Source organism: Nilaparvata lugens, chromosome 5, assembly GCF_014356525.2.
Source record: "Nilaparvata lugens isolate BPH chromosome 5, ASM1435652v1, whole genome shotgun sequence".
Taxonomy (NCBI): Eukaryota; Metazoa; Arthropoda; class Insecta; order Hemiptera; family Delphacidae; genus Nilaparvata; species Nilaparvata lugens.
Window position 1 is genome coordinate 47,507,619 of NC_052508.1, and position 14,205 is coordinate 47,521,823.

The 14,205-nt window shown below is 36.1% G+C and overlaps 1 protein-coding gene across 1 annotated transcript in view; it reads left to right on the plus strand.

The window, feature by feature from the left end:
* The window catches only part of LOC111054656 (vacuolar protein sorting-associated protein 51 homolog), a 48,325-nt gene that overhangs the window by 15,951 nt on the left and 18,169 nt on the right, over positions 1–14,205 (plus strand). Inside the window, exons 7-9 of the mRNA XM_039429510.1 lie at positions 103–206; positions 3,626–3,817; positions 5,533–5,758. Coding sequence (XP_039285444.1) covers positions 103–206; positions 3,626–3,817; positions 5,533–5,758 — 522 coding nt within the window. The remainder of the gene's footprint in view (positions 1–102; positions 207–3,625; positions 3,818–5,532; positions 5,759–14,205) is intronic.

Here is a 14,205-nt window from a genome sequence, read left to right on the forward strand (position 1 = left end):
GAGATTCAATGAATTACGTATTGCGGCGGCAAATCTTATTAATGAAACATAGCATTTCGAATATTGAAATAGCATTTTTCAAATGTCTTCTGTCATTTTCAGGATATAATAGAGTTTGTTGATCTTGGAAGCAGTGGTTTCTTGAGTGATCTCTGCTTCGTTGCCACTTCGTTCACAGACATGTTTGTCAATAAATCCAACTACCAGTGAGTACTGCATTCATTGATTTCACTTACTTTGAAATTCATTTGCCATAACATTTTACAATCAGTACTTACATTAAAAATATGATAGATACTATAAGTAATATTATAAATAAGTAAATTTATATAAAAGGCACTACCGGCATAAGTGGAACTTGTTCGCCAGCAGTGAGTGCGATTGAAAATTACAAATATTATAACATTAATCAAATATTGATTAGATCAATATTGATCTAAACCAATTATTGGTTTTCAGAAAATGTACCTAATTTAAATGACCTCGTTATAAGATTGAAGAGAATTAATAACTTGAGCCAAGACGTTTTAGCCTGGTCCAAGTTTACTGTTTTTAGCTTTTTTCTTATTTGATCTCGTATCAATATCGAAAAAGCGTTCATTCTAAATTTCTATAATTAGTTCAAAGTATGCTAAAAATGATTTTTTCCCACTTTTGGTACAATCCACATGAAATTTGGTCCAATATACTTGCTTGTCTGTTTACAGTGCTTCTCATTAGTTTTGTGAGAACCCATCAATATAGTATCAATATTAGGCATATTCAATGTCATACGTATCACTGTATTTGAATTCTTCATTGGTGACCATCAATTTCCATGAGATTAATGTGCCTGCTACTTCCGTTGTAAGGGTGACCACATGAAGAGCTGACCAATCTGAATATAATTTATTAGTTTAGAAATCACCTCTCGGTGGTTCGAAATCGGTCTGAAGCTGAAGGTTCACTCATCTCTAATCATCCGTTTCATTATCCACGCACAAGCCTGGACTGGAGCTCATGTGGGCATCACTTTCAACAAAACAATTCCCACCTTTAAGGGGCGTTTACATTAGTCAAGTTTCTTTGAATCCAAGAACAGAAACTTGATTCCACTATACCATTGTAGAGTTCAAGAATAGAAACTTGAATCCACTTCACCAATGTAGACCCTTCATAAGATAAGATATCTTCATCAAGTTGTGTTGATCCAAAACTTGAATCTTCAAGGATTCCTAAATTAAGTATATGTTGAACTTGTTTGACTTTTGCATTCAACTTGAATCTTGCAAGGTAGATTCTCATTCATTTTCTCTTGAAGGTACAATCCACCCTACAAATAGGAAAATGAGATGGAAACAGTTGTTGTCTGTCAAAGTAGAATGTTTAAAAACAACTAAGTAATAAAGTATGATGCAGATGAAGAAGAAAACTTTGAGATTAATTAGATTTTCTACTTCATAATCATATTATACTTTTGAGATTATGAAAACTTGACTTCAAGTTTCCAAGTTTGCAAAAATCATTCATTTGACTCAAACATCAAGAAAACTTGAATTCAAGGAAACTTGACTAATGTAAACCCCACTTAACTGATACATGATTGTACAATAGTCTACAATTACTTTTTCAAACCATAATTTATATTGGAAAAATTTCCATTCGCAAAGAAAAAACCGCCTCCTACTTGTCACAATAATAATGTATAATCTGATCATTCCATGGATAGTAACTATTGTAGCAGTTGATTTTTATGATTCCCATTGGACCAGAAGCATTCATTTGTATCAAAACTAACTTAGTGCCTTCATATACTTCGGTCAATCCTAACCTGATTTATCTTATTAATTTTGCAACATTAATAAGTCTTACTAAGTGTACTTTGCAACAATCCATTCCATTTTTCAGTGAGTTGAACTTCATGAAAATTTACAGCCAGTACATTTCCAGAACAATACTACATATATATTTAACGAGAGCAAATTCCAGCAACAATTAGACATTCATAAACATAACACTAAAAATAAATAAACAATTTCACAATATAAGGCGACACAGTAAAGAAAAATACAAACTGGGCCAAACGTGCATAGGAATGAAACTTATGAGCTATTTACCAGGTTGCTTAAGGCATGATCGTGATATTTTGAAATTTAAGGCAATGCTAAAAATATACCTAATCGAATTGTCATGTTACAGCTTAAATGAATTTATTGTAGAAAACTTAATTTTGATTTTTTGTCTACATAAAGTCTCACGAAAGGTGTAACAGCAGAAGACCATAGATTCCACATTCAATTTGCAACAAAAAATGTTTGATAAAATTTTCCTATATCGACCTCAGTTTTCGAGATATATAGATTTTTCTATATTTTTAAAAACGTCAATAACTAAAAAAACTATCAGTCAAAATCGAATTCTAAGGATATGGTTGGAAAGAGGAAGAAATTTCAAATAATATTCATATAATTTGTTGCTTTGTTTTACTTTCTTGAAAATTTTATGAGCGCTCAAATTTGAAAAAGTACATTCGTGTAGTTCAAAGCTAAACTTCTAACAGTTTAAGCGCTCATAATAAGTTCAAAAATGTCAAACACAGAAACAATTTATATGAATCTCATTGAAAATGTATTCCTCTTTCCAACCATATCCTTAGAATTCGATGTTGACTGATAGTTTTCTAGTTATTGCCGTTTTTAAAACATATAAAAAATTGATGTATCTTGAAAACTAAGGTCGATATAAGAAATATTGTTACTGAATATTTTCTGTTGAAAATTTCTTATAGAATCCATGGTCTTTGGCTGTTAGGCCCGCCGCAAAGTGCATCCAGCCCAATCCATGCCACGCCAAGCCACACCATGGGTAGTTTTGTAAAAGCATGGTTGGCAATGCTGCACCGCAATCTGCATCCAGTCCTTCACAATCCACTAAGTAAACATCCACGCTTGGATCGTTTTGTCATTCGTTCACAGTTTTCGTGGATCGTGGATCCAGTCTTGTTCCCAGATGGTTGCTGCGCATGCATACAACTACTCTGCCGGCTTTACCGAGGTAGCGTGGACGTTGGACCGTGGGTTGACTTTGCGGTAACAGACCCAGCCGCCAGCCCAGCGTGTGGCTTCGCTTGACCTTGAACGTGGGTTGGCGTGGCTGTAGATTGCGTGGATTTAGTTTACGGCCGGCCTTTCGTGGAACACTCTGTATAGTGAAAGAAGGTGCTTAGTGATTATCGTTTTAGTGTAGTGATTAATGTTTCGAGTTGAAAAAGACAAAATTATTTCACTAACTTCGAGGCCTACCGAAATTTTTAAGAATTTAAAATAGGTCTATAACATTGTCGGTAAATTGAGAAACTATATGCAAAATTTGAAGTTAATCAGTCTAGTATTTCAGTCGTGATGATGCGTCATACGTGAATTTCCTATCCCGTACGCGTATAAGCCAGTTCTTACCTTTATTATAGTATAGATAACGTTTAGGATTTATCCTTATTTCTTATCTTTGTAAACACGTGATATTTTCTTTCTATTTTATTTTTTATCTTTGTGACGCATTCATGTACAATTCCATGTATTTTTGGAATAGAAAGTTTGATTAATTGAAAGGTTTGATTGTTTGTTTATTTGATTGTTTGATTGGTTAGTGACGACGAGATGTCGGCCAAGCTGTCATTGTTTGTGAAGAGCAAGATGGATGCCTACCTGGAGGTGGTGCAGTGGCGCGTGGAGCTGGAGCAGGAGGTGGGAGACACGGCCATGTTGGTTCGCGCCCTCGACCGCTTCCACCGCCGCCTCACTGCCATCAACTCGCTCACCGCCCACGCTGACTTCGCCATGCAAGTATCACTAGCTTTAACAACGGCCAAGGTGGAGTGAGGTCCACCGTATAATGGCAGTGGACAAGGATACCACTAGCATTAACACCCACATGCACCATGATATTTTAAACTATGTCTAGAGTACACGCCGTTCAACTAGAACGCTGTTTAAACCTACAATTGTTATGCTGAACAGGATCAGATAGACTGTTTAGTTTGAACGGCTATTTGGAACCTCAAATATCAATAATAATATTGTGTGGCCTGAGTGATATATTCAGTGATATTACAATAATATTATAAAAACACTTCACTTGAATGGGATACTTTTACAAATTAATAAAACAATATTGTAACTTGAATTACCCTTTATTATTTAGAATATTACTTCAAGTTTAAATATTGTTTTATTAATTTTACAATAATATTATTTGAACTTGAAGTTATCTCAACTTGAAAGTGACGTAAGTTATGGTCGAAACTAGTTGTAATATTTTAAATAATAAAGGGTACTTCAAGTTTCAATATTGTTTTATTTATTTTACAATAATATTATTTGACTGAACTGGCTGCTCATTTATTTAAACTATGTCTAGAGTAGACGCCATTCAATTAGAACGCTGTTTAAACCTACAATTGTTATGCTGAACTTAATCAGATCGTCCGTTTAGTTTGAACGGCTTTTTTGAACCCCAAATTTAGTAAATAGTAATGATAATAATATTGTGTGGCCTGAGAGTATATTCAGTAATATCACAATAATATTAGTTGGCTGACCTGATTCCTCATTCATCCAATCAGAATATAGAAACAAAATGTAAACATCAATAATTTTTGCTTTGATCATACTATAGTATTATTTGTATTTATAAAGTACAAAGACATATATGGGAGTAGAATATGTTTACAGTATTTTCCAAGCTCTTGAAAATGGTTGGAAGGAAATTATTGATGAGTATTAATATCTATGTTAATACCTATATTAATGAGTATAAAAACCTTAATTATTTTATATACTATTATTCAGTTGTTTGTAGCAATGTATTACAGAAATATTCCATTAGTCATAAATGTTGGGTTATGCTCATTTGGTTCAACTTGGTTTAAACTTGAGTTTGAATGCAATGAATGCATTTGAATATTATAATTAATATTGTGATGAAACGAGTTGAGGTTGTCACAACCACCGATTCATTAAAAAAGATTAGAAATTTGCTACACCATCCATCACCTTCTGTACATCACAGAAAGATGATGAATTGAAAATATCCAATATAGTATGAAATTTCCCATATTTTCTCCAGAGTTCATGAATAAAGAAATTCTACTGTTTGTATTCAAGCTGTAAAGGTAAATCCTTCTTATATTCCTTCTCATTGGTTTGACTGCCAATAATTGTACCAATCAATCAATAATTTTATTCAAATCAACACAATACAATATACATAAAAGCAATCAAAACACAAAAAATCACAATCAAAAATAAATTTCTAATAAAATACAAAAACTGGCTTCATGATGGGGTGTGCTGAAAAAAAGAAAGGAGGAAAAATACCTAGCGATGTATGGTTTCCCATGTAATGATAATATCAAGTAACCTGGCTCGCACATATCTGGTGTTAGAGTTTTCAGGTCGCACCTGATCAATTTCAGGGCCCCTGACACGACCTAACGACTTGACCAATGATTCAATAAATTAATAGATAATCCTGATTCATTTTTTGTGATTTCAGGATGGCAACAGAGATAGTGATACGGGCAGGGCGTCGCCAGTGTCGCTCTCACTTGCACACACTGAAGGCGCACCTGGCTGACAGTCTGACGAGTGTCAGACAGAGCTTGGCTGCGCCTAGGCTCACCTCACAGGAGGCCTCCACTGCCGGCCTCTCCACTGAGCTGGTCACCTCCCTCGTCCTCTCCACCGTTGAGAAGATCAAAGGGGTCCTGCAGGATTTGAAGGTAATTCAATTGGTATTCGTTCGAATATTAAAACGGCCAAGTTTTTTCAATTTTTTTACTTTTTCTCACATGAGACGTTAATACAGTTCTTAAAAACAACTCCTGAAATATTATTTCATTTTTTTATTCGCTTATATGGAAATATATGGAAAAATGTAATGTTACCATATGGCAACACGGGGCGTTTACAGTATCAATTGATTAAACTTGGTAATCAACTACTCTGCTGTTATCAATAAACATGATAATATGTGTGTAAATAATGTTGTTCATTAAAATATATAATATATGAAAAATACTTTTAAAATGTATGAATTCAGGGCTTCTTGTAATTATAAATTGGAATTATAATATCCTTTAAAATTAATAAAATAATAAATAATAAAAACCAAAATTAGTAGTTACTTTACAATTTGTATTCTTGTTTTATTAATTTTGAAGGGTACTATAACTCTATTTTATAAATGAAAAAAATACATTTTTTTAGATACATATTATGACTATAAGAAATGCCATTTTTTGGTGTACTATACCATGAAACATGGAATACAAAGTCCTACGTTTTCCATTTCTGGTATCTAGTACAAACACTTCCACTGCAATTTGATCCTGCATATCTTATTTTTTCATTGCCCACATTTTGTGCAGTGAAATGGTTTAGTCTATTGATCCTGGTCATCATTGGTAAAAACAATCTCATCATTGGCTGCTAGCTGTCTACTGCTTAGATTATCGTTGAGCCCTCCTTTATCCTCATTTCCCAAGTCCTCATCAGATAAGTCAGCAGGATCTGGAGGCTTGATGTAGATGTTGTGACATCATTTGTTTGCAGCTCATCTGACTCTAGCTCATCAAGTATTTGATGTATTTGTAGTTGCCTAAAACATGAAAAGATTAACAATGATTAGTTATAAATCCATTTATAAAAGGAAACAAAATTTGAAATTCATTCATTGAGTTGTTCTTTTCTAATTTGCTTTAGTAGGGGATGCTTACTATAATTACCCATATAGGAGATATTTTATAAGAAATTATCTATTCCACTACCTATACTTTTATAGTATCTTTTATCATGTAATATAGTTTCATTACTTAAATAAGACATGTTGCTGTGGAATAATGCAGAACTATTCATGGAATGTCCATAAAAAAAACTTCTAGAATTTTAAAAGCATAATATTTTTATTAAAACATTCTAAATTTCCAATACAAATAATGTTGTAAAAGTTGCAAGAGATTGTGCTTTGTTATTGAGCCCAGCGATGCTCTACCAAAATGTATTCAGCATTCAGCACATCCAACCAGCCAGCTGCACTGTCGCAATCGAATTGTAAAAAATTTAGGAACTCTGCTAAAACGAAAACTATTGCAGATTCACGAATGAAAATCATCCAAAATATTCCACCAAAAATCACGGAAAATACAGATGTTTACAATCTAAACAATGGTAATGCAGTTAAGAAATTAATGTTTAGAAATCAATTTCTAGGATTAATAGAACTCATAGAGTTCTATCAACGCGTTCGGCTGTAAATGCGTTACATACATACAGACAGACAAAATAAAATCCGAATTAAAACATAGACCTCACTGCGTGAGGTCAATAAATAATTCTATAGTCAGATTAATCCTATCTCCAGAGAAGATGATATAATTATATAGTGTTATTGGAGTATGGAGGAAATTCCTTTTCCTTCCATATTATCCTTCAAATGCAAAATTTCAAAAAACCTTGTGTATACATAGACGCGCAGTTAAAAAATTAATATTCCTGCCAAATCTCATAGAATTCTATCAACGCGTTTAGCTGTTAATGCGTTACATACATACAGACAGACGAAAGAAAATCTGAGTTAAAACATAGACCTCACTGCGTTCGGTCAATAATCATAATCAATCAGCTGACAAGTGCATTCATTGCATGCATTACACAGATGTCTGGAGAAGCCGGTGAACAGGTGACACCAGATATTTGTGGATGAGAAAACTGCGGGAGGTCTACTGTTCACAGAACTTGGTAATCCCGTCCTGTCCCCAAACCTATGGATTGGGGTACAGTTAAGATTTAATTCACGAAAACGTCGACAACCCCAAAAGTAAGTCTTTAATTTGCACTAACCTTGGAACTGGCGAGGAAGTGGACTGTATCTCGTGTGTAGAAGTTACTGCTGACGATATCCTGTCTTTATGCGTAGGCCTATATGATATTGTAGGCTACATATATCACGAAACGAGACGAGGTAATAATTGCGTTCAGCTAGAACGCCACGGAACGAAACGAAACGATGCTGACTTCTCGAGCACTATTCTTGAAGTGCTGGTTTGAAAGATAAACGGGGAGGATGAAGGAGGGGTGAGGGAGAGAGGTTATCTTTGCCTCTTCGGAGAGGGGGAAGGGGAGGAAAGCGCAAACTAATCAACCCACAATCAAGGCTGCCGATCCTCCGTGAATCCACCATCTCCGCCCGCCTTGGAATGCCCCATTTCCAAGAACATAAACTCAAAAAAAAACTAAAATTTAAAAGTAAAAGAAAAAAAACAGAACAACAAGCACTGAACGGTAGGAAAGGAAAAACGAAGGGAAAAAGGAATAGGAAAGGAAAACGGAAAACTTAGGGTGTGGGTCAAACTAATAGGGAAGTATGGGGGCAAGTTTCCTAACTGGCCTAACATACTCACCAGAGTTAGTTTTCACGTGAGCTGAGCGCACAACACCCTTAGCATCACTTATGATTTGGGTGACTCTACCTAACGGGTATGATAAGGGTGATGAATTGTCCTCTTTAATCCATACTAACTGCCCTACCTGAAGGTTTGTGTCACTCTCAAACCACTTATTCTTCTGTTGAAGAGTGTGGAGGTATTCACTCTCCCACCTCTTCCACAATCTCTGAGTGAAGCGATTAACCTTTTCCCAACGAGACAGTCTGTGCTCGTTGACATCACTCACGTCAATTTCAGGAACCGCCAACAGAGGGCGATGAACAAGGAAATGTCCGGGAGTCAGCGCCTCGTAGTCATCAGGAGATGAAGAGAGCGCATACAACGGTCTCGAATTGAGTATCGCCTCAATTTTCACCAACAGAGTGGAAAGCTCAACAATAGTTAGGACCGAATTTCCCACTTCACGAAACAAATGGAATTTCACATTTTTAATATTAGACTCACAGATTCCATTCATGAAAGGAGCATGTGGAATATTAAAACGAAATTGGATGCTTTTAGATGACATCGCATCACAGACGTTGGATTGATTTTCTGATGATCTGAGAAATTCAACAATTTCCTTCAATTGTCGCGCAGCACCTTTGAAATTCGTCCCTTGATCACAGAATATTTCTTTAGGCAATCCACGCCTAGAAACAAAACGATGGAGAGTGTTAATAAACTCTTCGGATGAAAGACTTGTAAGCACCTCAATGTGACAAGCTTTTGTTGCCAGACAGACAAACAGTGCAAAGTATGCCTTGTACGTACGAGCTTTGGGCCGAATACTCTCTTTGACAGTGAAAGGACCAGCTAGATCGACCGCAGCCTTCAGAAAGGGAGCACTGGGAACAACACGAGAGCTGGGAAGATCACCCATGACGGGAGCAACAGGAGTTGCATTGAATAAACGGCAACGAGTACAATTGAAAATCACATTTCTGATAACACTGTGTGCTCCAACAATCCAAAAATAACGCTGAATAAGAGCACGCACTATTCTTGGTCCAGCATGAAGATGAGAAATATGATAATACTCAATGAGGAGTTTAGTAAAATGACTATCTTTATGTATCAAACAAGGATGCTTGGCTTCATATCCTAAAGCACTATTTACCAATCTGCCACCAACACGAATCACACCATCACAATCCAAGAATACAGACAATTTTTGGAAACTCTTATCACAAGGTTTACCCTCTTTCAATAGGTCGAGTTCACGATTGAAATGACACTTTTGAACAATTTTAACACAATAAATTTGTGCACATTTCAACTCTTGAACACTAAGTGCGCCTGATTTACGACAGACACCACTAATTGATGCTTTACAGTTATTCACGAAACGTAAAACATAAGCACAGGAACGTAACAATCTCATGTATGAGGAGAAACGTGTTATCTGAATAACAGCAGTCTCTTCAGTGATATTCAAAACAACACCTTTATTTTGTTTCACATCAGGCAAATTTCAGTAGCAGGGTAAGTCATAGATGACAACGGCCAACATGACAACGAATTAGAACACCACGTTGGAGCATTGAACCAATCTTGCGAATTGCACAAGTTTTGGGGAGAAATGCCTCTCGATCCAACGTCGGCAATATTGAAATCAGTAGCAATGTGATTCCAATCAGAAATATTAGTCAACTCTAATATTCTCACAACACGATTTGCAACAAACGTTTGCAACTTGTAAGGAGGTATATGCAACCAAGATAAAACAATAGTTGAATCACTGAACAGAAACGTAGATTGAAGATTGATTTTTTCCAGTGAAGGAAGGACTGAAACATACAATCGCGAAAGCAACAACGCAGCTTGAAGCTCTAATCGAGGAATAGACAGAGTTTTCAACGACGCAACTTTAGTTTTTGCTTTCAACAGGAAGCATTTCACCGTAGATTCTGACGACACAACTCTCAAGAAGATACAAGCACAGATTCCTTTCTGCGATGCGTCGGAAAACCCAAGTATTTGACAAGAAAAAGCATCACCATAAACGCATCGAGGAATTGAAATTGAACTTAGAGCAGGAAGCTCTCTCATCAGCTCGTTCCAGCATTCGTTGTATTCAACAGGAATCGGCGTATCCCAATCGATATCCAACTTCCACAGCTCTTGTAAAAAACATTTCATTTTGAATATTACTGGAGCTATAAAACCGAGAGGGTCATACAGACGCGCGATAACGGACAGAACAGTGCGCTTAGAGTTTTTCTTTTGAAACTCTGGAACGGAGACTTTAATATGAAAACAATCAGTAGTTGGGTTCCACATTACGCCAAGAACTTTCACATTTGAATTAGGCTCATCACTGATATGAAGTGGTACTTGAGTGTTTTCAGAACGAATCAAATCCAAGAACTCAGGAGAATTACTGCTCCATTTATTCAACTTGATATGAGCACAGTTTAGAAAATTACAAAGTTGTGATTTTATTTCACAGATTTCTTCCAACGAATTAGCACCTGTGAGAAAATCGTCGTGATATATATCATCACGAATAGCTGCTGCTGCCAACGGAAATTTATCTCCTTCATCTTTCGCCAGTTGAATGAGAGCACGTTGAGCAAGAAAACCAGACGGTTTCAAACCATATGTGATTGTTTTGAGCTCATAAACGACAATATCATCGGAAGGATCTTTACGAAACAATATGTGAAGGAAGGAACGATCTTCTTCATCAACGAGGATAGCACGATACATTTTCGTAACATCACACGTGAATACGAATGAGTGAAGTCTGAATCTAGTTAACACATCACATATGTCATTTAACAATTTTGGACCTGAATGAAGAACTTGATTCAACGAAATGTGACTCTTTTTAGCAGACCCATCAAATACAACACGAACCTTTGTTGTGGGTGATGACGGATTGATACACAAAAATAAGGAATAAAATATTTATCTGGTTTTTTAGCAACTTCCATATGATCCAAAAGAAGATACTCTTCCATAAATGATACGCAATCAGATTTCAAACGAGCATCACGCAGCATACGACGCTCCAACGACAGAAAACGATTTAAAGCAACATCATGAGATTCATGAAACTTGAGTTGATTAGTGTCAACTTTGAAAGGGAGACGAACAACATATCTTCCTTCAGTATCACGCGTGTGAGTTTCAGCAAAATGTTTCTTACAAAACTCATCATCGGGACTAGGAATTTATGATTAGGAATTTCTTCACTTTCCCAAAACTTATGAACCAAATTAATCAACGAGTTCTCAGAGGTGGGACACGTCATTAATGCAGTCAATGACTGATTAAGAAGACCGGAATGATATGGAAATTCACCCAAAATAATGTCACCAAACACGGTGGGAATCACGCAAAACGAACACTCTTCACTAGATGAGACTTGACTATGATGACGTAATATTTTGTTGAATAACTGGCATCCCAATAGAAGATCAACGGAACGTTGTTCATAGAACACAGGATCAGCAAGGTTGAATTTTTTCAACTCATTTTGCACTTTTGAACTGAGATAAATAGGGGGCAATGAACCAACTATTTTATCAATCACATAAGCCTCAGCTTCTAAACAAGGGTGATTTGAGCCCTTAGGTTTCAACAAACATTTCACAACACCAGAAGAATTCCCTACACTCGAGGAATTCAAACCAGAGAAATTTTGTTGACAATCATGAACAGATAAACCAAGTTTCATAACAAGATCTTTTGTGATGAAATTAGCAGTACTACCAGAATCAATCATTAAACGAACACCAATAAACGAACCAAATGAATTTTTAATAACTGCTTGAGCAGTACCTAGAACAACACTCGTTTTAGGAATTAAACTAACAATTGATGACTTATCAATAACATTATCAGTGATACCACAATTGACAGAATCCAAGGTCAGGGCAGTGGACTGTGAATGATAGTTGGTATTAATACCTACAAATAAATCTTTGAATTCTGTGCATAAAAATACTGATAGCTTGAAGTGTGGTAAGTACGCCAATAAAAGACTAAATGAATCAACAAGATAAGATTTAATAACAATAAAATAATAATAGGCAGATGGCCACATACAAAAACAATTGTAAGTAGGTTGAGTCAAATATCTTGGGATAATTACAACATGATAAAACGTTAGAGAAATACAAAATTTAAATGAAATTAGGTCAATGACATTAATGACCATTGAAGCCTGACAATAATCGAAAAGGTAATATTAATGATACCTGAAATGAATATAAATTGAGTGCTATAATGAAAGTTATTGCTGTAAGGTTCAATCTTAATGATTTATAAGAGGAATAATAATAATATTATTATTAATAAAAATATGACAATGATCTGCAGATAGTGTTCAACAAATAGAGTACATAAAAATATGCGGCATAGGCCTTCAGTGATTTGAATGTCAAGATAGACATCGACAAAACAATTAATAGGCGTCACTGGCCTTAAAATATCACTTAAGAGCTAAGGGTAGCTAATAAATACAATGTAAGATTGTCCAGGTTAAATACAGGCGACATGGACCTTCAATGAATTGAATGTCAAGACAGACATCAATTAGAACGATCAATAGGCGACAGTGGCCTCAGAAAATCACTTGTAAAGCCAAGGGTAGCTGTCAATCAATGAATAGTGCTACTATTGAATACAATTATATAGGCGTCAGTGCCTCAGAAAATCACTTGTAAAGCCAAGGGTAGCTGTTAAATACAATGAATTAATAGGCGTCGGTGGCCTTAGTGAATTGAATGCCAAGATAGACATCAATAGAACGATAATAGGCGTCAGTGGCCTCAGAAAATCACTTGTGAAGCCAAGGTAGCTGTCAAATCCAATGAATTAATAGGCGTCGGTGGCCTCAGTGAATTGAATGTCAAGATAGACATTAATAAATCAATTAATAGGCGTCAGTGGCCTCAGTGAATTGAATGTCAAGATAGACATTAATAAAACAATTATGATACATACGTAAGTGAAAATTGAATAGAACGATTATGTAACCTGAATAAAATTTTGAAGAGGAGATGCAGCCAGGCAGACAGGCAATGACTCCGCAATACCCACAGGAACAGGACATCAGTAAGCGATGATGTGATCTGGCCATGCGATGACAAGCGTGGAAGCGTCCATCACAGCAGGCAAATCCCCCAGTGGAAATGAGAACAGGAGCAAGTAGAATTCCAAACGAATAATCCGACCTTCAAGTTGTGGAATTTTAGATTGGCAAACTACACCGCCTTGCGAGCTCGCTACTTGACTCGCCGCACAGCAAGCTTGATACAACTTGCCTCAAACGCACAGGCGTGCCTCTCTGCGTACTGGACCAGCGCTCAAAGTTGCTTATTGGCGCAGCAATCGCATTGCTACAGTGCAGCATCGTTTCATTCACTCAGGTTTTTCTGTTAGTTTTTAAGCATGTCCGATCATGAGGAAGATTCACTTCCTGAGCCTTCTGCTCTTTTCAATGCAAGAGACAATTTACACCAGGAAATAGATTGGTTCATAACCAGCTATAACAATTATGTTGTGGATACTGAAGCCACTTATTATCAATTATTGACTGTCAAAAACGAACTAGGTTCACTTAGAATTAAGTATGATAGTTGTGTTGTTTTCTCAATGCGCAATAGCCGTCTGTGACCAGTTCAGTGCGGTTCAGTCTCTCAGGGTACAAGATAGTTGATAGCTGGTGCATACACGTCACAGCGTGCTTTGAGTTGCAGCCAGTACTGAAAATTTGAAACAAGTGTGTGAAT